This window comes from Salarias fasciatus, chromosome 6, assembly GCF_902148845.1.
Source record: "Salarias fasciatus chromosome 6, fSalaFa1.1, whole genome shotgun sequence".
Lineage (NCBI taxonomy): Eukaryota > Metazoa > Chordata > Actinopteri > Blenniiformes > Blenniidae > Salarias > Salarias fasciatus.
In genome coordinates this window covers 37,340,936-37,368,276 of record NC_043750.1, presented here as the reverse complement: position 1 = coordinate 37,368,276, position 27,341 = coordinate 37,340,936, and the positions used below count along the sequence as shown (strand labels likewise).

At 47.2% G+C, this 27,341-nt stretch overlaps 1 protein-coding gene across 3 annotated transcripts in view; it reads right to left on the bottom strand.

Annotated features, from left to right (window-relative positions):
• LOC115390941 (regulator of G-protein signaling 12-like) overlaps window positions 1-25,873 on the bottom strand; it is a 44,133-nt gene extending 18,260 nt beyond the window's left edge. For all 3 annotated transcript variants that reach the window (XM_030094994.1, XM_030094995.1, XM_030094996.1), the window contains exons 1-5: window positions 25,803-25,873; window positions 22,739-24,558; window positions 22,147-22,380; window positions 21,046-22,023; window positions 13,873-13,992 (exon numbers count right to left, since the gene is read on the bottom strand). In XM_030094994.1, the coding sequence (XP_029950854.1) occupies window positions 13,873-13,992; window positions 21,046-22,023; window positions 22,147-22,380; window positions 22,739-23,839 (2,433 nt within the window). In that variant the 5' untranslated portion in view covers window positions 23,840-24,558; window positions 25,803-25,873. The remainder of the gene's footprint in view (window positions 1-13,872; window positions 13,993-21,045; window positions 22,024-22,146; window positions 22,381-22,738; window positions 24,559-25,802) is intronic.
• Window positions 25,874-27,341: the final 1,468 nt, after the last annotated feature.

Here is a 27,341-nt window from a genome sequence, read left to right as displayed (position 1 = left end):
ACATTTAAACCGTCTCATATGGAGTCCATTAGCAAGCGGCATGGCGGAAACTCTGCAAGTCTTTTCTTACCAGTCAAACTACGAATCTGTAGCTACAGGACGCCTCCTGCTTTCAGTACACACATTTAATGCATTTGAAGAGAGTTTTTCTTTTTTTTTTACTGTGACATGATTTTATAACCACTGCCCCTTCAGCGCCCCGTTTGTCATAACGATGTGAAGTCTGGATAGAACACAACAGCGTGCATTAACACTGGAACCTGGGACTGAGAATTTTGCAACTCTAACTGGTTAAATGTCAATGAGGATCTGTAAAACTGGGGAACGAGCCAGACCAATCAGCCATCAATAACACAGATTTATCTGTTTCTAGTAATGTTACAGCAGATACATCAATAGTTAAAGCAATATAGTTAATAATGTTCATCCACTGATGTTTGTCCTTCCAAAAAAGCTCGTTTTTTTGGCGGTGAGCCTCCGTCGGCACATCTTGAAATAGAAATGAATGAGTCTTGTGAATGACTTTGTGGGATGCTTTTTTTTGTTGTTGTTTTGTTTTTGTTTTTTTGTGGCGGGGAGATTCTAAGAAGTGCTTCGCTCCGAACAGCGATACAGTGGAAGTGCTGCAGACGGTTACACAATCAATTCACATCACTGTGAAAGATAAGACGGATGAATCACATGAGAGCACGACGCTCGCCGGCAACGCATGCGGATGGGAATCAGATGTCCAGAAACGTTTCTCTTTTCATGGCCCACAGGAATCACACTGAAATCTGCAAGATGCAGCTGGTTTCACTGGGCGCGCTCGGAATTTTCATTTCCCGGTGAGGATTAAATAAGGAAAAAAAAAGGTGCGGTTAAAACACGCCGTTTCCACTTTTCTTTGTCAGCAGGTCAAAACTTGTTTGCTTTCCAACATACTCCTGCTTTCCTGAAGCTAAAAGCCACCTTGTAGCCACACGCCTGGCCTGTTTATGTTGTTGTTTGTGTGTGTGTGTGTGTGTGTGTGGGGAGTGCCCGGTCACTGTGCTCACAGGTCCCAGGTGGTTTATGAGCTGCGACTCGAGGGGACTCGGAGGCTTACATCATCTGTTATGGAGCCTGGACACCAGGATCCCAGTTCCTCTAAACACAGGCGGCGATTTACAGCTGGTCATTATCACGTCCAGAACAATATTAATGCTTCAGGAGCCGTGAAAGTCTGCTTAAACAACGTCAGGTTTGTGTACGAGACGGTCTGTTGTGCCGGACGAGACACAGAGCAGCCAGGACGAAAACGTCTGTGGGAGAAACCGTGAGGGATAACACACACACACACACACACACACACACACACACACACACAAAGCCAGCAGTGTTTGCAGCACCGGGAGGAAGTCCAGGCTGCATCCCTGGATCCTAACTGCCACCTTTGGTAAGGAATGAGGCGCTGCTCTCACTTGTATACAAGAGGAAGATAACTGAAACACGGAGGAACAGCCAGCATTTCGGTCATGTGAGCGCTGGCATTACGTGACGACGCCACACCTATAACTGAACAAATGACACACACACACACAAACACACATGCTGTCCTTAAAAGGTGACGAAGTTTTCACACGCACACACACACACTGGGAGCTGCAGAGGAAGCCGTCGTGCCAGCAGCCTCAGTGTGTGCCTGCCGGTGTGTTTACTTTCGAATATGAGGTGAATAGTGGCGGCTATTGAGGAGAGCGGAGTCGTCCTGCCAGCATCGGCAGCCGTAAAACCGCCCGGCTCCGAGCGGAGAGGATGAGGAGGACGATCCGATCCCGGCGACTCGGAGCGAGTCAGAAAACAAGGGGAAAATAAAAAAGTCAGCGCAGGTGTGAGCAGGGCGAGGACGCACAAACTTTCACCTCAATAAAACACAAGCAAACTATATCAATGTGTCAAAAGTCTCCTTTGCTCTTCTGATTTCAGCAAACATTTCAAAAATGTGCTCGAAAGTGAAATCGTCTGTGGCCGTTTGAGGAATTCCTGGATGAAACCCCGAATCCCTGCGAGGCATTGGGAATCAATATCCACTCCCAATGAAAGGAAGGAATGCAGATAATGTTTGCTTCCCTACAATAGAGCCACACAGGAGATGTGACTCAGAGGCTGAGCGGCTGATAAATGTCTGTTTGACTTGGCCGGCCGCCTCAAACACCGAGAGGAGAGGGAACAAGACGTAAACACAAATTAATGTGCTCTTAATGCCCGCGCCGTATCGCAGCTGCCCGTCCACACGCTGGATTAAGAGGATCTCGCCGGCCTCCTCACCTCTTTGTCCTACGACTGCTGTCTAAAAGCCCAGAGAGGCCAGTGGGGAGAGATGTATAAACCATAAGAGTGGCAGGGGCGCGTAGCGGGGAGCGCTCTGTCCGTCTGCATCAGCCCCGAGTCCCCGGCCTCGGCTACATCTGGCTCCCAGAGCAAGACAAACAGCCTGGAGCGGAGCGGAATCTTGTTAAGCCCTTCTCTCCTCCTGTGCCACCTCACCTTTACACACACTTCTCCTTTACACACACTTCTTCCTCAGCCTCGGTCAAGAATTCCACTTTCTGTATTTTGTCTTCATTCATCACGACTCATCATGTTGTTTTCCTTCCTGTCTGGAACTCCTCAGCACTTCGCTGCGCTGAACAGTCCTTCCTCTCATAGATCCGTTTGTCTTAATTTCATCCTCCTGAAATGTTAGGGTGAAGCTACAGACAGTTGCTTCATGGATTTTTGTGCCACTTGGGCGACTCAACGCGACACCACACAGATCAACCTGTCCGGAAAACCGCCAGTGTCTGGGATGAAGAAGTCTTAAAGTACTCACAGCGTTGAAGTTCCAGACCCTCTTGAAGGAGAGCCTCTTCCTCAGGCTCATCCTGCTCTCCTCTCAGAGGAGGAAACGCCACAGCGGCTCGCTCTACATATCTGGACCACACACTCGCTCACACACAGATACACACACACACACACACACACACACACGCGCTGACTCCAGTGTGTTCAGGAGCTATCTACAGCAGGAAATTCATGCACACAGCCGATTTGGATGGAGCCATGCCTCAGCTGGTCTGCACACACACATAAACAGACACACACACACACACACACAGACACACACACACACACACACAAACACGCCTCAGAGTCTATTTCAACTCTCTGCTAAAGTAGAACCTGTTGAATCACGGTTACTGTACACACTCCACACACTGAGCTGACACACTGACGAGGGAGTCCCATTCTCTCCCAGACACACACTCACACACACACACACACACACACAGCTCAGTTTCCATAGTGACACGCCCCCATCAGGCAACAGTTACCACGAAGGGGAGGGAACAAAGGTCAGCCTGCCAATCACGCTGCAGCACGGCCCGCACCTCTCCTCCCGTCTCCTCTTCCTCTGCGCCAGGTTTGGGATTAATCAAATCCGACCTGTACGAGTCTCCGCTTCCCTCATCGAGTTGAAAAAGAAAAAAAAAAAAAAGTGTTTCATTTCTGAAACGCGATGAAAGCGGAGAGGACGGAGACTTTCATGTTGATGCAGACCATGAATGGAAATCCTGCAGGTTTGTTCAAAAGGTCAAGTTGAAGCAAACAAAGGCAGTTCACAGGGCAGAGCAGCCCACTTCAGCACGCACGCACTCACACACACACACACACGCATATTAACAAAGACCGCAATGTGCACATGGCCTTGAGTCTACACCCAGCTCCACTTAATTTCCTGTTTTGGCAAAAGAAAAAAGAAAAGTGTGTTTCTTTCACTTAAAGCTCCATCCTCCGTCCGACTGAAGTCACTGTCCTGACCGGGTGTCAGTCCCACAACACACACGGTGATGAATGGCTGCGTTTTTACCTGATGTGACTCCTGCAGGCTGCACGGTGCACTTACGTGTGTGTGTGTGTCTGTGTGTGTGTGTGTGTGTGATGCTGAAGCTGTGAGAAATGTAAATATTCCTCAAGCTGCAGATAAATAAGAGCTGAAACTGTTGAATTACGGCAACGTAAAGCATCGTTTTCCTCACATTTTCCTTTCAGAAAAGCTTGGTGTTTACATGGAAACGTTTTGAAAATCACTTTCGCTTCCATAAAAATGGCAGAAATGGTGAAAGTGTTGTCGTTTTCATGTTGGGCCACTAGCGGGTGCTGTTGTTTGTTTTTGTAATAGAGGACAATACACTACAAACACTAACAATAGAAGAACACTGACACTGTTCCACCTTGGGAGCCTTTCTCTAAAAGTTTCAGCGAAAATTTTGCGTTTTCATGTTTCACGTTTCCACGGTGACGGGGTTCACGCTGGAGTCGCCAGCTTTGATGTGTTGGAAAATATTTAAAGGTTTATTTGAACTTTTCACATTTGAATCCCTGCAGAAGGTCTTGAAACATGCTGCTTTTTTATTAAGTGACATTTTCAGGTGTATCAGAATCGACTTGAACTTATGGCTCGGTAATCCCGGCGTTTCATGTGGCTCCCTCGGGAAAATTAATTGCCCACCCTCGTTCAAGACCAAACGGCTAATTTATTAACTGGGAGAAAACCTGGCCGGCAAATCAATAAAGAAAATCAACATTAGCGGCACTCCCAGTGTCTTTTCTTGGTGTATTCCTGCCGCTGGGCTCTGATCACAGTTTGATGAGGACTAATCGCAAACATCAAAGCAGTTCTCTTAAAGATCAGGAAATCTGTAAATATTCCGAGCAGAAGATGTGTTTGGGATTTTCCTCCCGACACACTGAGAAGCTCCAGAGGCTGAAAGCTGGACTTGCTGCTGCATATCGTTCCTAAAGTTAATGCTGACCTTCCAGGTCGCTGTATCATAGCAACATCAGGGCCGGCTCGGGCACTCGGCGCACCGGCTCCCATCGCACACACAGCCAGGCTGCCAGAGCACTAATTACCACAGCTTCTCCTGCTAAAGAGGCCGCCCAGTGGAAGCCTGATTAAAAAAAAAAAAAAAAAAAAAAAAAACATTTCAAGTTTGCCTGGTTCAGCTAATTAAGTGAAATGCAAGACAAAAGCCGGCGAAGCCACAGCGTTCAAACCCGGGAGGCGGTATTCCAGCGCAGCGTCCCTGAACATCCCTGAAAGACGGATAAGAGGAAGTTTGACTTGACTGAAATCACACCACCAGGAAGAGAAGAGAGGAAAGACAAAAGTTCTCAGGACTCTGCTCCCCCCCCCCCCCTTCAGCCTGATTCCTGTGGTCGAGCCCAGCAGACCCGCTCTCTGGCTGGACCTCATTCATGCTCTGTTGTACCAGGAATTCAATATTTTCTGCAGATATCAGATAACATAAAAGGACACAGAAACTTTATTCGCCTGCATTCAGACAGAAGATATTAGGAAGTTTAAAGAGTAAACATGTAATTCACACGATCAAACCACAATTTTACATCTATAAGATAAACCTAGCTTCACCCCAACAATACATGATTAAATTACAGTTAAATTGGGTTATTAAGGCAACATTTGTCCTTATTTTACACATCTTTATAAAACATTTCTTCACATACCAGCTTTGTTTCTGGTATTCACAGAAAGAAATGATCTTAACTAGATAAAAGAATAAAGATTTTGATCAACCTGTGTCAAATAATGTGCTGTAATATTCTGCTAATACTAATCTGATAAGATCAGATCAGTATCTGAACATCAATCAATCAGAGTTTTAACTACAAAAATGGTTTTTCAGTTTATTGAGATATCCTGGCATCTTTAAACAGCTCTTTAGAGATAAACCTTTACGGCTTTTCTAACTTCCAAATTCTTCCAAAATAACAGTAATGAGTCAAACTTGAGAAAATACTCATGTGACACATGAAACATGTGCTGCTTGGGTAGAGTGATTGAACTGTGTGCGACTGAACTTGACACTTCTGCCTTAAACTTCTGAACTTTGCTCCCTTTTGCCTTAGAAAACCTCGTCACACTCCGAATGAATGCGCGACATCACCTGATGAATCACAGTGAACCACAAGCGGCACCGGAGCCATCCTGACTGAACACAAGACTCTGATAAGAGACACAAGGTGAGAAACAGGAGGGGTGAAAATGAACGACGTGAAGGAATTCGTTTCATTGTGCCTTCAGAAGCGTATTTTCCAGCAGAGAAGGGTTTTATTTCTCAATCTCTCTCTTGAACTTAATAAAACTCAACAGTGCCCTCTGCTGTCGCCAGCCCGGTGAGACACCCAAACAGGACGAGCACATAAACATCTCATCTGTTCAGTTTCTTTTGGGTCTTCCGCAAAACGCTGGATTAAATCTCAACATGAGATTAATCAGTGGCAGAAAACGGAGGAGGAACCCGATCACCTTCGTGAACGCCAGCCTGGTCAAAATGAAGAAAGCCCGGCGCTCAGCCTTGTGGTAATTCTTGCAAATGCACCATTAGGCGGTCTAATGTTCCCATCCTGCTTTGAAGATGGCCCATTTGACTACTTTTGAAATTGAAATTAAAAAGGGCTCATGTGCTTCTCTTTTTGAACTTCGATTGGCCACGGCCGGCGGTTGAGTAACAGCTTCACAAAAAAAAAAAAAAAAAGAAGAGAACTGGAGCAGAAATCTTAAGCATCATGATGAATCACGCCGAAAAAGTGAAAAGCGGCGGAATAAAGAGGGACACACAAGAGGATTTTCACCAAACAGCACCAACAGCGGCGGAGCGGAGCGGCGTCCGGTCAAACAAGCCCAAAACGTATCCCAGAGCTGAGAGGTCACATGACACGGTTTGACTTTGCTGATGCAGGAAACTGCAGCGTTTGGCACAAGAAGCACTTGTGATTCTTTGAAACGGGAGCAGCGTCTGATGCGACTCGCCGCCTCCCGAGGTGATTCGTGCACAGGAGCCGCGTTGATCCGGTCTCATCATCTGATTCTCTTTTCCGAGCACACTCTGCTTTCTGCTCCCAGGGGATGTCACGAGGAGCAGCGCGCGCACACACACACACACACACACACACACACACACACACACACACACACACACACACACACAGAATACACACAATCCAGAAAGAAATGTGTTTGTAGCTTCTAGTCTCCGGTTGCGTCCTTTTTTGGGATGTGAATGAGTCTTTCTGATTGTGTGTGTGTGTGTGTGTGTGTGTGTGTGTGTGTGTGTGTGTGTGTGTGTGTGTGTGTGTCGGGTCAGAGGGCTGGCAGCCTTCTCTTTTCTCACTCCTGTGTTTAGTGAAATAATGTCCCGAGCTGCTTTCCACCAACGTGTCAAAACTCCCTCACTCAAAACTTCACACACACACACACACACACACACACACACTCACACACACACACACACACACACACACACACATACAACTACGGGCCTGTTGCACGACTTAAACACATCATTTAGGAGGACATATTCCAGCTGCACACACTGCTAAATTCACCTGCTTCTATACATTTAACTGTCTGATCAGTTGCTCTGTTTTAATACCAGATTACTTCAAAAAGACGTGTTGGTATTGAAGGCACAGAGAGAAAGGATCAACAGGTTTCCCTTTAACAGCGCAGAGCCAAAACCCAGCCGGCCGATTGGCCCTCGCAAGTCACATGACCTGTCATTCCTGAGATAGGCCGCATAACCAAAGTTTCGTGGCATTTCATTTATTTCAGCATGAACTGGATCGCAGGTGATCGCCGATTTAAAAAAAGAGAAGGAGAGGAGAAGTGGCATGCGACAGGTGAAGGTGTTCCGGAGGTGTGTGAAGCCTCACAATCAGCAGCGACTGACATTTTTTTAATCAATATATTGTATTTTCAACTGATATTACAGAATCCGCAGCGGCAACGCTGATCTAGAACTGTCAATACTGGGAACGCAGTGTGAAGCCGGTGCGCTGAAGCGCAGGCTGCATCACACACACACACACACACTCACAAAGTCTGACACAGACGCCCACACTGCCGGTGTACTCACTGGATCCGTGGCTGTTTCAGAATCCACGCTCAAAGTTTGCTGCTCCATGAAGAAGGAGAGCAGTAAATCCTCAGCGCCGCGAGACAGAGCTCCCCTCGCCGCTCTCTGCCATCAGCTGTTGAATGTCTGCGCGCGCCAAGGAGACCGAGGGGTGACGGCTTGATTGCTCTCGAACGTCCAAACCGCTACAGAATGTCGCTGTCGCCAGACTCCCCTTCCCTCTCTCCCTCTCTCTCACTGTCATCCCCCTCCCCCTCCTCCTCCTCCTCCTCCTCCCCCTCCTCGGTATCGTCTCCCTTGCCCTGCCTCTCAGCTCTCCCCCTCCTCCAGCTCTTGCTTTTGCACCCACCCCTCGAATAATTTCTATTCCACCCACACTGCTGTGGGCTCACACACACACACACACACACACACACACACATGCAACAGGAATGCGTAGGCACGGCTGCGGAGGGAGACCCCTCGCCATTAAGGAAGACACCCACACATAAAATCGGCGTGGAGTTGAATGTGTTGCCCTCAGAGCTCCTCTGTCAGCTGCTTAGTATGCCCCACGCACGTCTGCGGCAAGAAGAGTAAACTGACATTCATGATGGAGGAGGAGGAGGAGGAGGAGGAGGAGGAGGAGGAGGAGGAGGAGGAGGGGGGGGTGTAAAATGCGTGAAACGGGGAGAAATGGATGCTCGGGGTGTTTGGAGATGACGGTCGCCCCTGGAAGAGGGAGACGGGGAGGTCATCCAGCCGACAGCAGCGATCGCTATCTGCAGCAGCGATCAGGCTGCCAGCAGCAGGAGTTAAGAAGTCGCTGCATTCTTCAACATGCCTTGACACAGCGAAAGTACTCACCCTAACACACACACCCGTCCTCCACTTGGCCCTGGGGTGAGGACAGCGAGTGGAGAACCACCTCACTCCAACAGGAAAACAATGTTTTTCCACATATCAACTTTTTCAGACACTTAGGATTTTGGTGTCTTTTGTCCCGTTCAGGACTTTTAGCGTTGATAGTATGGACTAAAAGAGTCCTTCCCCTTGTGACCAGTGGCAGGTGGAGTGAACGAGACGTCGCCTCTGAAGGTTTCCAGAGATCCGCATGTTTAGTTTGGCTCAGCCTCGATGACGGATACTCCTCCTGATGCAACCTGATGCCACCGCCGCTCCGAAGCGAATAACACAGATCTCCTTCAAAGTGAGAGGCTCGTGAACATTTCGTCCTCAGTTAATATTTCATAAGCACAAACGCGAACGCTGGAAGGATTTGAGGGAGTTTGACGAGGACGAGACGAGAGCATCCTGAACTGGCGCGACCGATCTGTGGAGTTAAAGGGAAGGGGGCGAAGTTCACGACGAGGCGCTGCAGAGACGCCTGAAGAGCTCAGCGAACACTGAGGGCAGGACCGGTGAAGAGGGGTTAAAGCAGGGCCAAATGCACTCACTCGCTTGAAGACGTTTCCTGTCTCATCCGCGAGGGTCCTTCGGTGTAATGGAAGCCATGAGGCAAAATGACACAGGTTTATTTCTGTCTGTTGACCAGCAAACAACAGTTTTAGTTCAGGATCTGAGCCTGACAGAAGGTTCAATAAACTGATCTGAAAGTGAATCAAAAGACTGCTTGTTTATGAACTGAAAGCAAGAAGGACAAAGACGATTTCACCCTGCTTCCTCCAATCTGGCTTCTTCCCAAAGTTTAAACCCAATATAGAGACGACTGTTTCAGTAAATTATGCTCAGGAATAGCCGATTTAAAAATAAAGTCTCCCAGAACAGAAAAATCACAGGATCTGTAGGACGCCGCTCCGGTGTCGGAGTGTGGATCTAATTCTAGTGTCGAGGAAGTCGTCAGGTGGATGCCTCGGGGTCAAGGTCATGATATGAGGTGGTGATCAGCTTAAAGCTCCAAAGAGAGAAAAAAACACAAATAAACAGACTTCGTTTGTCTGTGAGAGGCCGGCTTCGGTTTGCTTTTGGAAGAGTGAAAACAAGGAGTCCTACAGAACTGACTGACCTTGTTAAAATGCTTCTACTTCCTGCAGAGTGACTCTGAACTCAAACTCTAATTGTTCATTTAACCAAACCGTAACCACGGTCTAACCTTTCTACCCCAAAACCACCTGGCTTCACCCGCCCACACAGACAGACATCCTGACCCTAACAGAGGATTCATGAAGGGTTAAAGCCTCGAAATCAGAGAAAAGCTCTGAACAGGACTTGAACAGTCACAGCCTGAGTTTAATCAAGATTTATTTAATATTTTCAACACAGCTGAACCTTTAATAGAATTACATTTTTGCTAATCAGGAAGGTTTTTTTACTTTCCAGACTAATTAAGAAAGCCTTGTCAGAGTGCTTGATCTTACCTGTTTAATGACCGCCCTGTTGGTCCACTTCAGGCTCCGTTTACACGACGACGTTTCCAATGAAAACAGAAAACTTTCGTTGTGTTTTGAGGCTCCGTTTACACGACAACGTTACTCGGAGTCACTGAAAGCACAGCTTTTTGAAAACGACTGAATTCTTTCCCATCAGACGATCAGACTGTTCCGTTAATGTGAACACTGAATAAATTAAAAGTTTATATGTAGCAAGATGTGGCCCCTTTAATTTCAGTGGATCAATCCCATAATGCTTTGCACTGAGACATTTTCAGTTTGTGACGTGTACAGAATCTCATAAGGTCAAAAATGGAACGAACCAGAGTTATCACGCTTGTGGTCCTTCCTTTTTCATGAGTTTTTAAACTGAAACATCAAATAAATCTTCTCTTTTCGAAAGTCTGATCAGGAAAAGGCGAGAAGGGACATTTTTTGGCGTGTGAACGGACGTCAGACCGACGCACAAAGCTCTGACTGGAGGAAATAACCAGATGTGACTTCTTCCATGGACCGGATCGAATCCCGGACCACAGCAGCGTCTCTGATCCGACTGATTCTTCAATCGGATGGTTCATGATCGGTGCTGACTCAGAGTTGTAAAACACTGAGTCTGTTTATCTGCACAGTGAAAATCTGATTTATGGAGGATTTTTCAAGTAGTTCCTGAAAGCAGCAGAATGTTTTGTGCTTCATCAGATAACAGCAGACGTCCGATTAGCGCAAATCAGATTAACACTCCTGGATTTCTCCAAATTCTCTGAGCTCACTACTTCACCTGATTGAACTCTTTAATTCCTTCTTTCACATCTGCGCATGTCGCAAAGTGAAGGTGAAAAGAAGACTCCAGCTGACAATCTCCAACCCTGATTTGATGCATTTCGCCAATAAAGAGGAGCATCACCCTGTTATGCTCACCGTGGATCGAACTTATTCTGCGCACAGCAATAACATCTTCGTGGTCGGCTCGGAGAGCTACGGCGCCAGTAAAGGCATCAGGAGCTGAAAGAAGCTGAAAGGATGGATTTTTCTTTTCTCTCTCTCTCTTTTTTTTTTTTTTTTTTTTTTTAAACAAGATGTGCCGCACATTGTGTCCTGTGCAGCAATGAGGGCATCATTTCCACTGCATCTGCTGCGTGCAGGAACACAGTGTTACACTGTACGGGCAAATAAATAAATATATTTCTGCTGCTGGATTTGTCTCCAAGACAAACACTTGAGCTCCAAAGGGGAGAAATTTGGTCTCCTCCCGCCCATCGCTGACGGCGGGGAAACAGCAGCAATCAGGCTTGCAATCAGCCCATTGTGCTGAAGTGTTTGGTGGCTATATTTGTGCATTTGACAACTCCATGATTATTTGTGACTGCTGTCATTTTCTACTTGGGTAAACAGCGCGCACGCGGGAGCGATTCAGACCCCGACCTGGTACGACAACTTGTGAATGGCTGCATGCGCATCAGTGTCTTTTAATTTTAACGGAGTGTTTTTATTTATAGTTTCTAAAACAGCAGCCTGTGGTTTTGAACATCAACAACGGAGTTCTGCTGCAATTATCCAACAACGATCGTCATTATACACGTGTGTTCACTGAGGTGGAAAAGTAAATTCATCAATGCAGAAAAGCGGGAATCCAGGATCAGGGAGCAGATGTGTAAGAGGGACTTCATCCCCGCTCACGGCCGCCTGCTGGCATCAGAGCTGTGCGCTTTGAGCTCCTCTACTGAACAATAACAAAGGTAAGTAGCAGGCGTCAAGGTTTATCAAACAAATACATATAAAACACACACACACACACCAAGCGCAGCGTGATGTGAAAAAACTGCAGCAGGAGCTTAAATAGCACAACTAACAAGATGGCTGAAAGCTGTATGTGTGTGTGTGTGTGTGTGTGCGCGTGTGTGTGTGCAGGTTGTAATTTCTGTCAGCTTGCACGATGTTTTATGCGTTTGCATCTGCACATATGGCTCTCGGTGTGTGCATGCGTGTGTGTGTGTGTGTCTTGGGGTAGTAACTTGTTTGTCTGTCAGCATGCATGATGTTCCAGGTATGTGTGTGTGTGTGTGTGTGTGTGCATATACGGCTGTGTGTGCGTGTGTGAGAATACATGTCTACATACTGTGGCTGTCTTTGTGGAGCAGCTTCACTAACGAGGCGAATGTCAGCTTGTTGCTCATCAGAGCTCATTAGAAGTGCAGACTAACACTTAGAACCCCATTACCACACACACACACACACACACACACACACACACGCACACGCACACATCTCGAGCGCCTCTTCTTCCCTCCACCGACACAAAGCCCTCTCTGTTTGTGGACATTACTGCATGTGCAGTGAGAGGAAAAAGGCCTAACGACCGGAAGAAAAAGGTAGAATGGAAGCGGAGGGAGGGGTGGAGAAGAGCAAAAGAAGAGCGGAGCGCTGCCATGGGACGCTCTGGCAAGGCCACATCCACCCCTGTGAAGGCAGCACAATGCCGGGCGGCTGAAGTGAGCAGAGATTCCACGGCGCTCACCAGAATATGAACGTGATGGGAGGAGAGCGGCGTTAAGGCGGCGTTTGAGCCAAATCACAAAACAAAAAAAAAAAAAAAAACAGGACGCACAAACACAAAAGCTGATTCTGAGGGACGGGATTCATTAAAGGTTTCCCTCACAGTTTGGGGTTCAACTTTTCCTGCAGGCTCCTCCTTCCCCGAGCTTCCTGTTGCTCTCCTCCGTGCCAACCAACGAGGGAAAAAAAATGCCAAAAATGTATATGAGAAAACAAGATCACTACAGAAGCAGCAGTTATTTGCTTATCTCCTCCCGGGCTGCCCTAGACATCACTAAACGGCGGAAACCATTTAGCTTTCCTCTGATCTTTATCTGTCAAATCCCGGCTATGGTTATGAATTGTGCTGGAGACGGCTGGACGTTACTACAGTCCTGCCGTATTTACACACGAGACACATCCAGCGGCGCAAAACACATGAAGATTACTGGATCTACTGGTTCTCCTGCACGCCACGTCTCCACCAAATCTACTTGATTATCAACAATTACGTAACTGTTACTGCAAATGCAATGCTGTATATTAAATAATGAATACAAATGAAGAGGAGCAGCTGCCGTCACCTCAGACTTTATTTAGAGCTGAAACCGGGACTAAATAGGCATACTGTTCAACAAAACTCATGTTTCTCAAATGACTGCAGACTGGGTCATTTCTCGCAGCTAAAGCAGGAACAAAAGCGGAATTCCTGCAGCGCTGTAGCCACCCAGCACGCAGCGAGTAGGACGCAGTTAAGAAGTAGTTTTCTAATTCTCCGAAGTGTGCAGTCGTCTTGATCCTTGTCCACAAGGAGGAGGAATGCAATTTGTTGCCTTCTATAAGACGGATCTGTCTGTATGTTGCCACGGTGATGAGAGCGGAGGGTCTGAAGCGTCATGTGAGGATGTATGGTGAGCGTGAGCTGCTATTATTAGAGATGGTTGCTGCACGTGTGGCTCCAATGTGACAGCGGCGCAGCGGTCAGGGCTGAGCCGGAGCGCCGGCGCGAGGACGCGCATGGCCCTTACCTCCAGGTCGTCCAGGGAGCGCGCCAGGCTCAGGCGTTTGGAGCGTCCGAAGGAGCGGCGGGCCGCAGAGCGCTGGCCCAGAGGGGGGAATCCCATGGTCAGACCGCGGAAGCGTCCACCCTGAGGCCGGAGGAGAGAACATGATCAGTCCACAAGAGGACCTTCAGCTTCATTTATACACCAAACAGTCAAGTCACTTCACTGTATTGATTAACAAAAAAAACCAAAACACACATAACTGTAACAGTAACTAGGTAACAAGAACCAATGACTGATAGCCATATCAACCAGATGTATCGTGAATTCAACTTTTTATGTTCTGGAAGAGAAAATGTCCATTTTTTTTTACTGTTTCTCAGTCAAGCGTGTGTTTAAACTGACTGATGAAGTTCTTTGTTTAGATGAAATCCCCCAGAGGCTTCAGTCCACAGACGGCAGAGCGTCGACCGGAGGGCAGCTCTGCCTTCATCTATCAACCTAGTATCTTCATCAGGCTTTATTCTTCACATCTTGCAACACATCTTGAAAAAAGAGCTGTCATTGTGTTGCTGTATTTTGATTTCTTATACTGTATTAGCTGTATTATTAGTCGCAGAGGAAAAAACAATAAATCAATGTCCACTCCATCCCCAAATCACAAAAAACACAGCAAAGTGAATGAACGCAACAATAAAAGGAGACGCTGACCCACTATAAGCCGACACACCGCCTCAGATCATCAGACATGAAGCTTCCTGACGTCCCACACACACAGTCAAAGAGACTCGCTTTTAGACAATGGCGTCTTTAAAAAACTGGCTGTAAATCACCCCAAGCTCATAACCTCCATTGTAAACGTCCGGTATGCTGTTTGAAACTGAAAGTAATTAAATTACTGCACTGAGGCGTGGGAAAATACGCTGAAGTTCACAGGAAAAACGTAAATCAGAATCAGAGTAATGAATGAGGTGTGTTTCTCAAACACACTGATAAAATGGTAAAAGTTTGGAAAAATGCTTCAGAAGAGAGACGGGATGTAAAAAGAGAGCGGATATGAAGAAAAGAGGAAAGGGTTTGATCAGGGGAGTTCAACGGTTCACAGGCCACAAACACACTGAGAGGCTTTACTTTGCGGACAAATTTCAATCAGGCTTCAGGTCGAGACATAGCACCGAGTCTGCGTTGTTGAGGGTCCATAATGATATATTGACAGCTCTAGACAACAGAAGTTCTGTTGTCTTGGTGTTATTAGATCTTACCGCTGCCTTTGATACCGTGGATCATTCCATCCTCATTTCCAGACTTCAACACACTGTAGGCCTGCAGGGTGCGGTTCTCAAGTGGTTTTCCTCCTATCTCTCAAACAGATCCTTCACGGTACATATAAATGAGTTTGCGTCTTCTGCTGCTCCTCTCTCGTCTGGAGTGCCTCAAGGCTCTATTCTTGGTCCCATTCTGTTTTCATTATATATGCTACCACTTGGTCGACTTATCTCCAGTCACAACATCCAATTTCACTTTTATGCAGACGATCTCCAGATTTATCTTCCAGTTATCTATAATGATCGCTCTGCGTTAGATCCCCTCAATAACTGTCTCCACACCATCAAACAGTGGTTGTCACAGAATTTCCTTCATTTGAATGGGGAAAAGACTGAATATATCCACTTCAGTTCTGACCCAACCCACAGTTCCCCAGATTTTGGTTCATCCACCCCACAATTTGCTTCTGCTGTGAGGAATCTGGGTGTGATTTTTGACAATGAACTTAACTTTGAAAAGCAAATCAGTTCTGTTGTGAGGGCGGGCTTTTTCCAACTAAGGCTTCTGAGCAGAGTTAAGCCATTCTTGTCTCGGGCAGATTTAGAGAAGGCCGCTCATGCTCTCATCAGCTCAAGACTTGACTATTGTAACGCCCTTTATGCTGGACTGAATCTCTCACTCCTCCATAAACTTCAGTTGGTTCAGAACGCAGCAGCTCGTCTCATCTCCAACTCCTCAAAATACTCTCACATTACTCCGGTCCTTCAAGCTCTCCACTGGCTTCCAGTGCGGTTCCGAGTCCAGTACAAGATTCTGGTGTTTGTGTTTATGGCTACTAATGGGTATGCCCCCCCTTACATCTCAGAGCTGTTGCAAATTTATCAACCTGCCAGGACTCTACGCTCGTCAAGCCACACCTCCTTGGTTGTCCCCAGGGCGAGATATAGAAAGTTTGGTGACCGCTCTTTTGCTGTTCTTGGCCCGAAGCTCTGGAACTCTCTTCCTCTGGATTTAAAGTCTATCACTGCACTTAATGTTTTTAAATGTCATCTGAAAACGCACCTTTTTCATTTAGCGTTTGATGTTTAGCCCCTTTTAGTACTTTGTGTCTTAAAGTGTTTTTACTTATTTATTTTGTTTTACTCTGTTAAGCGCCTTGTGCTCCGTTTGGCAGTTGGAAGGCGCTTTAGAAATAAAATTTGATTGATTGATTGATTGCTTTAAAGCAGAGCACATGAGATGAAAATATTCTGTAAATTCAAACAATTACTGCAGAAAATTACAACGATCTCAACATAAAGCAATTTTAATGGAAAATTCAGCTGCAAAATACAGTGAAACGTCCTAAAAACTTGCATGTTTTTACAAACTCCGTTAACTTCTCCTCATCTTCAACCCGTCGCCACGGCAGCCTCACGTAAACGTACCCGACTTAAATTAGTTACAATATTTTTTAGAACCCTAAAAGTGAAAATATGTGTATTCATGAAGAGTTTAGTCTTTAAATCAGTGTAGAAACCTTGTATTTTCTAATAATTTGATGAATGCTCTGTAAGTAATGTGAATGATTGTCAAAAATGTAATGAAATCGTTTGCATTCAGTCTCCACAATGCAGCTGCTGTTATTTCATCAAAAGTTCAGGGACAGCCACATTTATCATAAAAGCCAATCTTGTTATCTGGGAGGATTGGATGTATTATTTTATTGCACGTCTATTGTTGACTCAGCTGTTAGTGTACCAGCTGCTTGTCAGGGTCTCAGGTTCATCCGTTATTAATAATTAGATTACTAATATGACATTTATTTATATAAACCGAAGCTGAAGACCTAATGAGACTGTGAAAACAGTGCAAACGGAGAGAAGACGCCGTGCGTGTGCAGCTGTTTCTTCTGTCTGCCGAAGACGGCTTTCCCCCTTTTTCACCTAAACGTTAAATTCCGCATGTCAGACGCAAGCATGTGCGGTCCTGTGATTTAGCCCGAAGCGCCACATCGTGCTTCAGTCGAGCCCGCAGTGACGACAGAGCAGACGAGCGGAGGGACGCTGCAGAGCCGCCGCAGCTCGCTGGGCCATTCCACCCACGATGGGAGTCTGGACGGACTCAAAGCTCAAGCAAAAACTAAACCAATTCAGCGTGAAAATTGGAAGATTTAATGGAAGTGTCCATTTAAAATCATGATAAAAATAAAAAAGAAATATATAAAAAATTAATTTCATTTAAAAAACCCTCACTTGGCATATCTTGAAAATGCCTCTAAATCAAAGAAAATATTCAAATACTCATGAATTAAGTTAAAATTACTCATCAATCAATCTAAGGTGAATTTCTCACTTCATTTATTAAACTAGCATCCTCATGAGGATTTACTGATCACATTATCCCATTGGGAAATATGGCACCGTTACAGGTTTTCAGGGCATTTCTCTATCACTTATTAATTAAGAGATTATTTTAAGTATAATAAAGCATTAATAAAGCACTCTTCACCATTTGTGCCACTAATTGTATATACATGTTGTTTCAATTTATTTTGAGAAGGCATATATTGAATATAAAAATAGAATAGAATAGAATAGAACTACTTTCAGTTACACTCTTCCTTCCCACTGCCCCAATGAGAAATTCCCAGTTAAATTGGGATCATGTTCACTTTTAACACATAGAAGTGAGATCCTCCTCACTTCCAGTTCTCTCTTTTTTCAACTGATAATATATAAAAGTATATTTTGGTCAAACCAATAAAAACACAGATTTTTTTTTTCAATCAGTTAACAACTAAGGTTATTCTACAGTAGTGTAAACTGAGGAAAGACCAGTACGAGTGCAGCTTTTTCCTCTACTAAACATGTTTGTTTACCAACGTACTATTGTCTGATCAATATACATCACATTGTTCTTTATTATAATGTATCATTTGATCAATAAATATGATTTCTTGGATGCAGTGAATTAATTTTATTCCATATCATCAAATGTGGTGTCAAAAGGGTTCATCATGATCAGTGCCGTCTATCTTCTTAGTTTGATAAATAAAAACCTGCATCTTTCTGTAGAAATGTTACCGTTTACAGTCGCTTGTCCGATAAGAGTTTAAGACTGTTTCTGACCAGTGAAGATCTACTGAAGCGGAAATCTATCCTTTCAACTATGTAACTTTTACACGAAGCCATAAATCGCTGCCTGAACAGGAGAAAATGAAGACGGGGGTCATTTAACTTTATGGTCCGCGGTCATTAACAGATGAGGTAACCAGAGTAAACCCAGAGCCGGACGGGACCAGAGCCGCTTTGATGTGTTCACAATTAGCCCCTGTTGTCTTTTCATCGTCACAGAACAACCGAAATGTCTCCTTTCTGCCCCTCTCGCAGATGGCACCGGGCTAATCTTCTGCTACTGTAGGGGAAAGCAAACACACACCAGCCCCGCTCGGCTAATGAGCAATTAATCAGCGCTGGCAGGTTTCACACCAGTTGGATGTGAGCGGCTGGTAAAGGCTGATCGTCTCCGCATTTCATCAGGCCATGACCACTGGTGTTGCCTGGATACTGAGTCAAGCCAGCATCTGTGTGTGTGTGTGTGTGTGTGTGTGTGGATGTGTGTGGGTGTGTGTGTGTGTGTGTGTGTGTGTGTGTGTGTCAGATAATGCAGATCTGAGGACTTGATTACATGTGTGCACACAGGCGCTCTCATCAGTCGCTTTTAAACTAATGCAAATGAAGCCTGAACAAAACATGAGGGTTTTTTTTTGTTTGTTTGTTTTTTTTTTAAGAAAGGCCGAGGTTTGAGTTGCGGAGGAAACGATAAAGAGTCGACGTCCCTCAGCGGTGCTGCGGTTGTTCTGGGTGTGGCTGGACGAGGGCCGCTTCTTTTTCAGTTTTTTTTTTTTTTTTGTTTTTTCTGAGAAAAATGTGAAATTTCAGAGGAAAACTCTTATCTGTGCAGCTGATCTCGTCTCGCCGTCTCTCTCTCTCACACACACAACGTAAAACCATACATCAAACACATACACACAATATGAGACTGGAAAATAATAATAACAAGTATAATGTACACTTTGAAACTTTGATTTTTTTTGTAGTCATAAACAAACTGAATGCACTGAGAGAGGTTACTCAACTATTTTTAACTTATTGCTCCAAGTGTTTGAACAGTAAGTCTTTTATTCACTCTCACACACACTCCCACACACACACACACACACACAGAGAAGCAGAGGCTTCTGACACTTGGACATCGTGACCAGAAACTGTCACCCAGCGAGCAATCAGCGCTCCATCTCCAGTCAGAGCCGCAGCATCACGATGATGCCGGTGCCACTTCCATCAGCGTGCAACCGCTCATTTCTGCACGTTCGCCACATTTTCACACTTTTTTCTCTCAGATTTTCTCCCCGTCTCGAGGAGGCTTCAACTTTTGCCCGTCAAAACATCTGTCACAGCTGACGTCGGGCTTTTTTTTTTAAGAACCTGAAAAGCTGAAATTACCTCCCACGGACAGCCAGCGTGTGGGAGCGGAGGGAGCGGAGGGAGGTTTAGGTGGTGAAACAGTGCCACCGTGTGTCAGCCAGCGAGAGGGACGAGGGGAGGACGCCTCCGGATCTTCAACAAGTTATTATTCTGAAAGCCTGAAAGAACGCAAAAGGCTCACCGCGAGTCTCCAGTCCCACAAAATGTTGAGGGGAGCAGCGTCCAGCTTCCTGCCGCCGGCCCTGGAAACACTTCCTGCCATTGTCCCCGAGCCGAGCGTCCCCGAGCCGTCGACCCCGCGGAGCCTCCGGCACACAGACTGATGCTGCTCCTGCTTCCTACACTCACACCGTCCACGGGCTACAGCAGAAGGAATCCAGCCCGGCTGGATTTATCTGTCTGTCTTTGTCTGCATCTCCTACTTTCTGTTTTCTAAAAGCTGCCAGGAGAAAAAACAAAAAAATCTCTGATTTGTTTAACCTTTCCTTCTGTCACTGGTTTCACATTTATTAATAATAAAAAAAAAAAAGGCCTGATTTTACTGAAAAAAAGCTGAGATTATTTAGTTTTTACTCTGGGTTATGATGGATGATCAGACTGAAATAGCTCAAGTTGTAGCGCTGACAGCACTTTTTAAAGATAAATACTCTCATCTGGTGTTTTAAATGGTGAAATCGACAACAGATCCCACACATTTCAATAAAACTTACAGTAGTGGCACAAAATAAAACCATCCATGTCATTTTTAGGCCATTACATCAAAGAAAGCCAAAGTTAAGACAGATTATCTTTACAAATTGGGACAAAATGACCTAAAAAATAAACAGAAGGGTTTAAATTATGTAAGGCAAAACTAGAATATACTTCATTTCTACTTCTGAAAAGCCCCTGAACCACGGTGCTGTTCCCTTTAAGGGAAACAGGTGGTTTTCAGATGAAGGCAGATATCTGCCTCCATGCATAATACATGATCTGATACTGGAGTCGTGAGGATAAATAACTTATCAATCCACTTGCACTGGCCGGGCGCAGGGAGCCAACTGGCACGCTGACATTAATTCACCGCGCTACGAGGGTGTCGGGTGGGCCGCGCGTGGCTTACGCTCATTCTCACCGAGTGAGGAAGGTTTTATGTGCAGAGTGAAAAAGTTCACGCTCCACGCCGGCGAGGCCTCGGGAAAGAGAGGGCGAGAGTGCAAACGAGAGCGCAGGGATGAGCGCCGATGGATTTATGGCCTCAATAAACTGGACTTGGACACACTGGGCTCGGGGTAAATTTCCACAGCAGGGATGTGTGATGGGGGATGCTGCAGACGGCCCGGCTTCTCATCTCCCGGTCACTTTTAACACGGCTCTCCCACAAAACACACGCTGGCACGGCACGTCGGTGAATGCTCTACTGTTGGAATTACCAGCTCCAGATGGAAGAACTCGACTTTACTAACTTGATTCAAAGTCGTACCTTTTTCTCGGCGTCCTTGGCGTTGCCTCCTCGCTTCTTCTCCGCTCCGCCGCGCTCCCGTTCTCCGGAGCCGAACAGCTTCTTGGCCCACTCATCCTTGTGGACGGCCAGCCGGTGGGTGTGAGGGTGCGAGGGAGGGGGCGGCTGGCTCCCCCCGGGCGGAGGCAGGTGGTCCCCGGGGGCCAGCGGAGCCCTGTAGCGGTCGGCCGGGATCTTGCTCATGGGTGGCGGCAGGGTGCTGCAGTTGGCGGACGACCAGCCGTCGGTGGACTCGGCGTAGGACTCCTGGTCGCTGCTCAGGCCCTGCAGGTGGCTGTGGTGGTGCTGCTGCCGCCAGTCTCGCAGCACATGGACTGGCAGCCAGCGCTGCGGCTCCGCCCCCGCGCCTCCCCCGCCCACCCTCCTGTCTCCTCCCCCCGCGGCTCCTCCCAGCTTGCCCGGGGAGTAGTGGTGTGGGTGGACGCCTCGGGAGTGCCTGCCGGGGACGTCGGGGTGAGCCAGGGGGAGGGGGTGGGGGAGGTCCGCCAGGTGCGGGTCGTGGCGGTAGTGGCCGTTTCTCAGCATGGGGGGGGGAGGGGGCGGAGGCGGGAGAGCGGCGGCTGCCGCTGCTCCCAGGGTGGGGCTCCAGGCCTGCTGAGACGGAGGGGGGCTGTCCCACAGGCGCGGCCCGGAGCTGTGGTTGTGATTGGGCGGCCCCCCGAGGTCGACCAGAAGCACCCTGTTGCTCTTCTCCTCCGGGAGGAAGTTCCCGATGCCGCTGTCGCTGTTGCTGCTGGTGCTGTGGTTCTGCTGGGCGTCGTTGTCCGGGTCGTGGAAGGCCCGGGCCCGGACGCCCTCGATGTTGTCCCCCATGTCCCGGTAGAGGACGGAGACGAACTGGAGCAGAGGCTGAGAGCTGGGGGGGAACTCCAGGCAGCCCCCGGTGTCCGGATCAGGAGTGCATTCGAAGCCAAACCTCATGGCCACTCCGAGGTGGACCTGAGCGAAGAGCAGTCTCCGTCAGTTCATCTTTTATCAACTTACTTTTCTGGTAGAAAACATCCACAAACAGTCCAATTACATCTTGAGCCAATCGCACTTCACTCTTTTCTGTGTTGTTACCTGATGGAGACAAAGCTCCGGGTCCACGATGAAGACGTGGCAGGAAGTCCTCAAGCCGCCCTCGTCGTCCCGTCCGTTGAAGAAGTGGTCGTGGTCGTCGGTGGCCTGCATGGTGACCAGGCCGAAGAAGCGCCGGTCGTCGGGGCAACACGCACTGAAAGCCAGCTTCTCTGCGGGGTAGGTGGCGAGGACCTGACCTCTGTCGCTGCACAGCCGCACGCTGTCGTGCATGACCTGAGGAAGGCAAGTGTATGAAGTCATTTAAAGCTTTGTTGCCTTTAAAATGAACTGCTATAAGTTAATAATGGTGCAGAATACATCTCCATTCTGATGGAAACAGTTCTTGCACGACACAAGATTTAGAGGCTACAGCATCTAATGATCAATATCAAATCTTTCTTTTTTTTAATTATAAGATGTGAAATACAGTGTTAAATTGATCATATTAAAACTTCTTGAGTGAGTTTCCTGAATGATCAAATCTTAGATGTTTAGGAACTTAGCGGTAGCTGAAATTAAGATTCAAGCAAAAACTACAAAAAGAATGAAAGAAACTGCCCACAGGTGAGACAAGTAACAAAGTGAGTCCCACCTTCATGAGAACCAATGAATGAATCTTCTGCTCGGCCCGGAGGCGCCTCATGCTCCCTCGGATGGCTTGGATACTGTCGCTCTCCAGGTTCGTCCCTGTGGAGGCCAGTTCGATGGACCCCAGGTACCCGACGATCATTCCCACGTTGAGGATCCCTTCGGCGGGCTCCAGGCCCAGGTCGCCCCCGTCCCCTACGTCCACATCCTGCTCCTCGTGATGGTGCAGGTGGAGATGCCGGAAGTCGGGCTCCAGGAAGACCGAGTCGTCGTTGAGAACTTGAGCCATCTCCTCTTCGGAGAGCAGGTTGGGGTTGCTCTGGGACCGCGAGGAGGAGCGGTACGGAGGGAACTCGGGGTCGGAGAGCGGGCGGGGCTTGGAGGAGGAGCTGGCCCCGGGTCTGTCCTTGTCCGAGCTGCTGGAGGAGTGGCTGGAGTTCTCAAAGATCATGTTGAAGATTCCTCCAGACTGCAGCTCTGCCACCACCTTCTCCGCCCGGTTGATGCCCAGCTGCTTGGAGTCCAGCTTGGGTTTGTACCAGCCTGCGCGGCCTCCGCAGGCCGACCGGCTGTTGTTGTTGTTGTTGACGCTGTTGTCATAGAAACCGTCCAGCTCGTCGTCACTGGAGCAGGAGTCCAGGTAAGACGCCGCCGCGGCGCTGCTGCTGTGGTGGCGGCCGCCCGCCGCCCGCTGGTGGTGGTGGTGGTGCCGCCTGTGCCGCTCCCCCTCGGCGATGACGAGCTTCAAGACGCCGGAGCAGCGTCCGATCAGCTTGACCACGTCCTCGTGCGACGCCTTGGAGACGTTGATGTCGTTGACGGAGAGGATGTAGTCCCCGGAGCGCAGCCCCACGTAGTCCGCCGGACTCCCCTTCAGGATGCAGCTCAGGACACAGGGGCTCTGGCCTGACAGCGTGAAGCCGTAGCCCGTCCGCCCTCTGGCCACCTCCACCGCCCGAATCCGGCCCTGCTGGCTGAAAGAGGAGGGAGGCGGCGGAGGAGGGAAGTTCATCCCACCTCCACCACCTCCGCCACCACCGGAGCGCCTTTTAGATGATGCATCCATCTGCCTGGACATCGCTCCAGGAAACTTTCTCTGGTCCATTGACTCAGTCACTTGTATTTGCAGGAGGCAGAGCTTTCAGATATCAGCTTGAAGCAACCCCCAGCTTCAAAGCGTTGGACACCTTCTCTCCTCAAACTTCCTTTCAAATCAGGTTTAATTCTAGCCGAGGCTGCTGCAGATGAATCTGTGCCATAGCTTAATGTTGTGGGATCTGCCTTAAAGCTCTGAGCACCTCTCCTCTGCTCCAACTGCATTCATGTGACACTTCTGCATGTCATGAACGTTGCGTCTTCTCTCTCCTGTAGTCTGTGCTTTCCCTCTCTGACCTCTGTCTCTCTCTCTACCTTCCTGCAGGTATCTCTGTCTCCTGAGCCGCAGGCCCATGATCTCTGCTGTTCACTGACTGGCATCTATGCTGTTGAACAGGTTGAAACAGACGTCCGTCGACCTCCCAGACAGGCGTCTTTTGTCGTTTTCTTTCAGTTAAAAGTAAATGCTGTGTAAGTGTTTATCTGCTTCAGATGGACACATGAACAAAAGCTGATTTATATTTCACTTTGCAGTCATCGTAAATCCTCAGGCATGAAAACACGCCACGTCCAGGGTCTGTCTTCCTCCAGGAGCCCCGCTGTCACGCCGCAATGGAAAAATGAGCATCGGCTCCAAATGCAGCGGAGGGATGAGAAGCTGGCCTCAGTTTTGGCACGGCCTCGCGAGCCATCCCATCCTGGTGTGACCCTCACCTCCGGGCAGGTCACCTGAAGCACAGAAAGCAAGCAAATCAGGAGAGTTTTCCTCAGTTCACCCTGTTTGACTTCAGTTCCTATCACATTTCTTGCTCATAGATTAAAGGTGAGGATGATGCAGTGTTGTAGTCTATACCAGTAATCCCCAAACAGACTGGCCCAACCTTTTACTGTATTTTGCACCAGAAGATCTAAAAATTGGCAATATGACAAGATTGCAGTAATTTACGGTAGAATTATTTGGTTCTGCAAAACTAAAGACATTTTTCATCACATAAACTACATAAAATTGGGGCTGAATTCATGATTTGATGTGAAAAACTGGCTGATGAAACATTGAAACTGTGCAAGCCGAAGCAGCATCAGTCGACCAAACAACCCGTATTGTATTTCAAAAATTTGGGCCCTTCAAGAATAAGGTTCGGAACCTTTGTTGTTGTGTTGAGGGGAGGAGGTTAATGGTGACACACCTGAGCAGGTAGCTGCAGGGCAGATCTGACAGGTGAACAAGTCCTGCCTACTTCACCCGCCAGAGGACCAGCTTTCTACTCATGTCTGACCTCTTACGCCGCATTATCTTTGATTTTCATGCAAGAAATTAAAGAGCTCTCTGCGACTTTTTTACTTTAGCTGACTCGGTAGTTGAGTTAGCTGAGCCATGCTAGCAGCGTTAGCCCCTCTCGGACAGCGGTGTCAGGACAGAGGGGGAAAAACACACTTTGTTACTTTCACAGGGAAACATGCGTGTTTTCTTGTCAGTTCACTTAAGTTAACTTTAAAAAGGTGTTTTTTTTTCTCTCTTGCCGTTACTTGTCCCTCAGAAGTGCATCCACCCGTGCTTAAACCCTAGTCCCGCCCCCTCCGCTTCCAGATCTGTGGAATGTCGGCGCGTAACCATGGCAACGGCGCTGTACACAGACTCTTACGCTCCTGTCATTGGCGCTCCCGGCTGTCAATCAGACCGTGAACAGTTATCCGGACAAATTAGCCAAAGTTTGATTGAGAAATCCGAAATAAATACAGAAAATAGTTAAACCACAAACCAATAAAAGTTCACTTTTGACGATAAATGCGTTTTATTTGAAGCGGAGTGAACGGATGTGTGTTATCAAGCTGCGCTCTGCACGTATGAGACAACAGCTGGCTGGAGGAGGTCTGAGTTGTAAAAAAGTAGTTAAATCTGAGGTGGGAGCTGGTTTTTTATTTCCCTACATGTTTTTAAAAAACACGTTTGAACCATTTTAATGAAGACTTACTTGAATGAGTCCAGCGGTGATGCTCTCTCCATAGCCGCGTAGCTAAGGTTAGGTGGGTAAACAAAAGAAAGACTGCACCATCTGGCGAAGTGGCCTTAAGGAGGAGGTCTGCAGGAGGAGGAGGAGGAGGAGGAGGGAGGTGTGTTTAAAGGAGGGTTTACAGGGGGGACACTAACAAACTAATGCACCCACACCCCAAAAACACTCTCCTGAAACACTTTGTATTCTCAACAATGTGTGGGGGGAATCTGAAGTGCACATCTGCAAGAAACCTGCACATTTCTGTGTCCTAAAGTGAGAGGTGTGTGTTTAGAGGAGGGTTTACTCCAACCTCATGCAATGAGACCCAAAATACAATCTCCCTAAATACTTCATACTCTCATCACTGTGTGTGGAGGGACTTAGAGTGCACATATGCAGAAAAATTGCATTTCTGTGTCATTAAATCAAACAGGTGTTTCCAAAGCAACTCAGCATTAATTTAATGTTTACATGAGGATATCTGGGGGGACGCCTCCAAAATCCTGTAATTATACTCAAAAACCCTTGCAATTAAGAGTTCATATTTTTAATCAATGTGTGGGGGAGCCTGAAGTGCACATCTGCCAGAAACTTGTAGAATTTAATGTCCCAAAAAGTCAGACGTTTGTTTGGAGGTATTACAGGTGGGACACATTCAAACTCCTAAAATCACAAAAAATTCTTTATTACTTCATATTCTCATCAGTGTGTGTGGAGGGACTTAAAGTGCACATCTGCAAGAGACCTGCACATTTCAGTACCTCAAAAAGTCAGAGATGTGTGTTTCTAAAGCAGATCAACATCCATCTTGTGTGTTTGGGGTTCAGTAAGGAGAGTTTACTGAACTAAAGCCTCCAACATCACGATTAAGTGTTGATTAGATTCTGTAAAGTTGATCCATAAGCAGCATTAATACCTGTGCCATCCTGATTTCAGTGAACCATATGGCAGCTGCCTGGTAATCCTGTTAATACGTTTTAATCACACCACCCCTCTCGATGGGCACTATCAAACAAGAGCATGTTTCCACCGTGTGTTTAGTTCATTAAAGGCTGAGTAAAGGAAACGGTACAAAATGTGATATCTGGCCTGTGGGGGTGGGTTTGTTGTCTGGAAACAGGCTCCACTCTGTTTGCAGTTGGCTGGCAACAGCTCGTTTGTTTCTGGCCGAGCCGAAGATAAGGCGGCACGTTTCACGTGGCCGTATCCTCGCTGGTTGATTGTGTTAGAGGCAGTTAATAGATCCTGCGAGTGCCAGGCTGACCCGACTCCGACATTATCTGCAAACCCATAAAACACCCGCAGCTGGTTACACGAGCAAAATCACATCTCAGGGCAGTTTAACGTCTTTAAATAATTTATTTGTTTCTACAACAGACCATATGCAGTGATTAATCTCTTTGAAAATAATGTCATTAACTGAAATACACAATCTCTTTCAGTCTTGTTTTCACAGGCAATTGTAAAAAAAAAAAAAAGAAAATGTGACCGAGGCTCCAGCCTGAAGATGATGGGAAG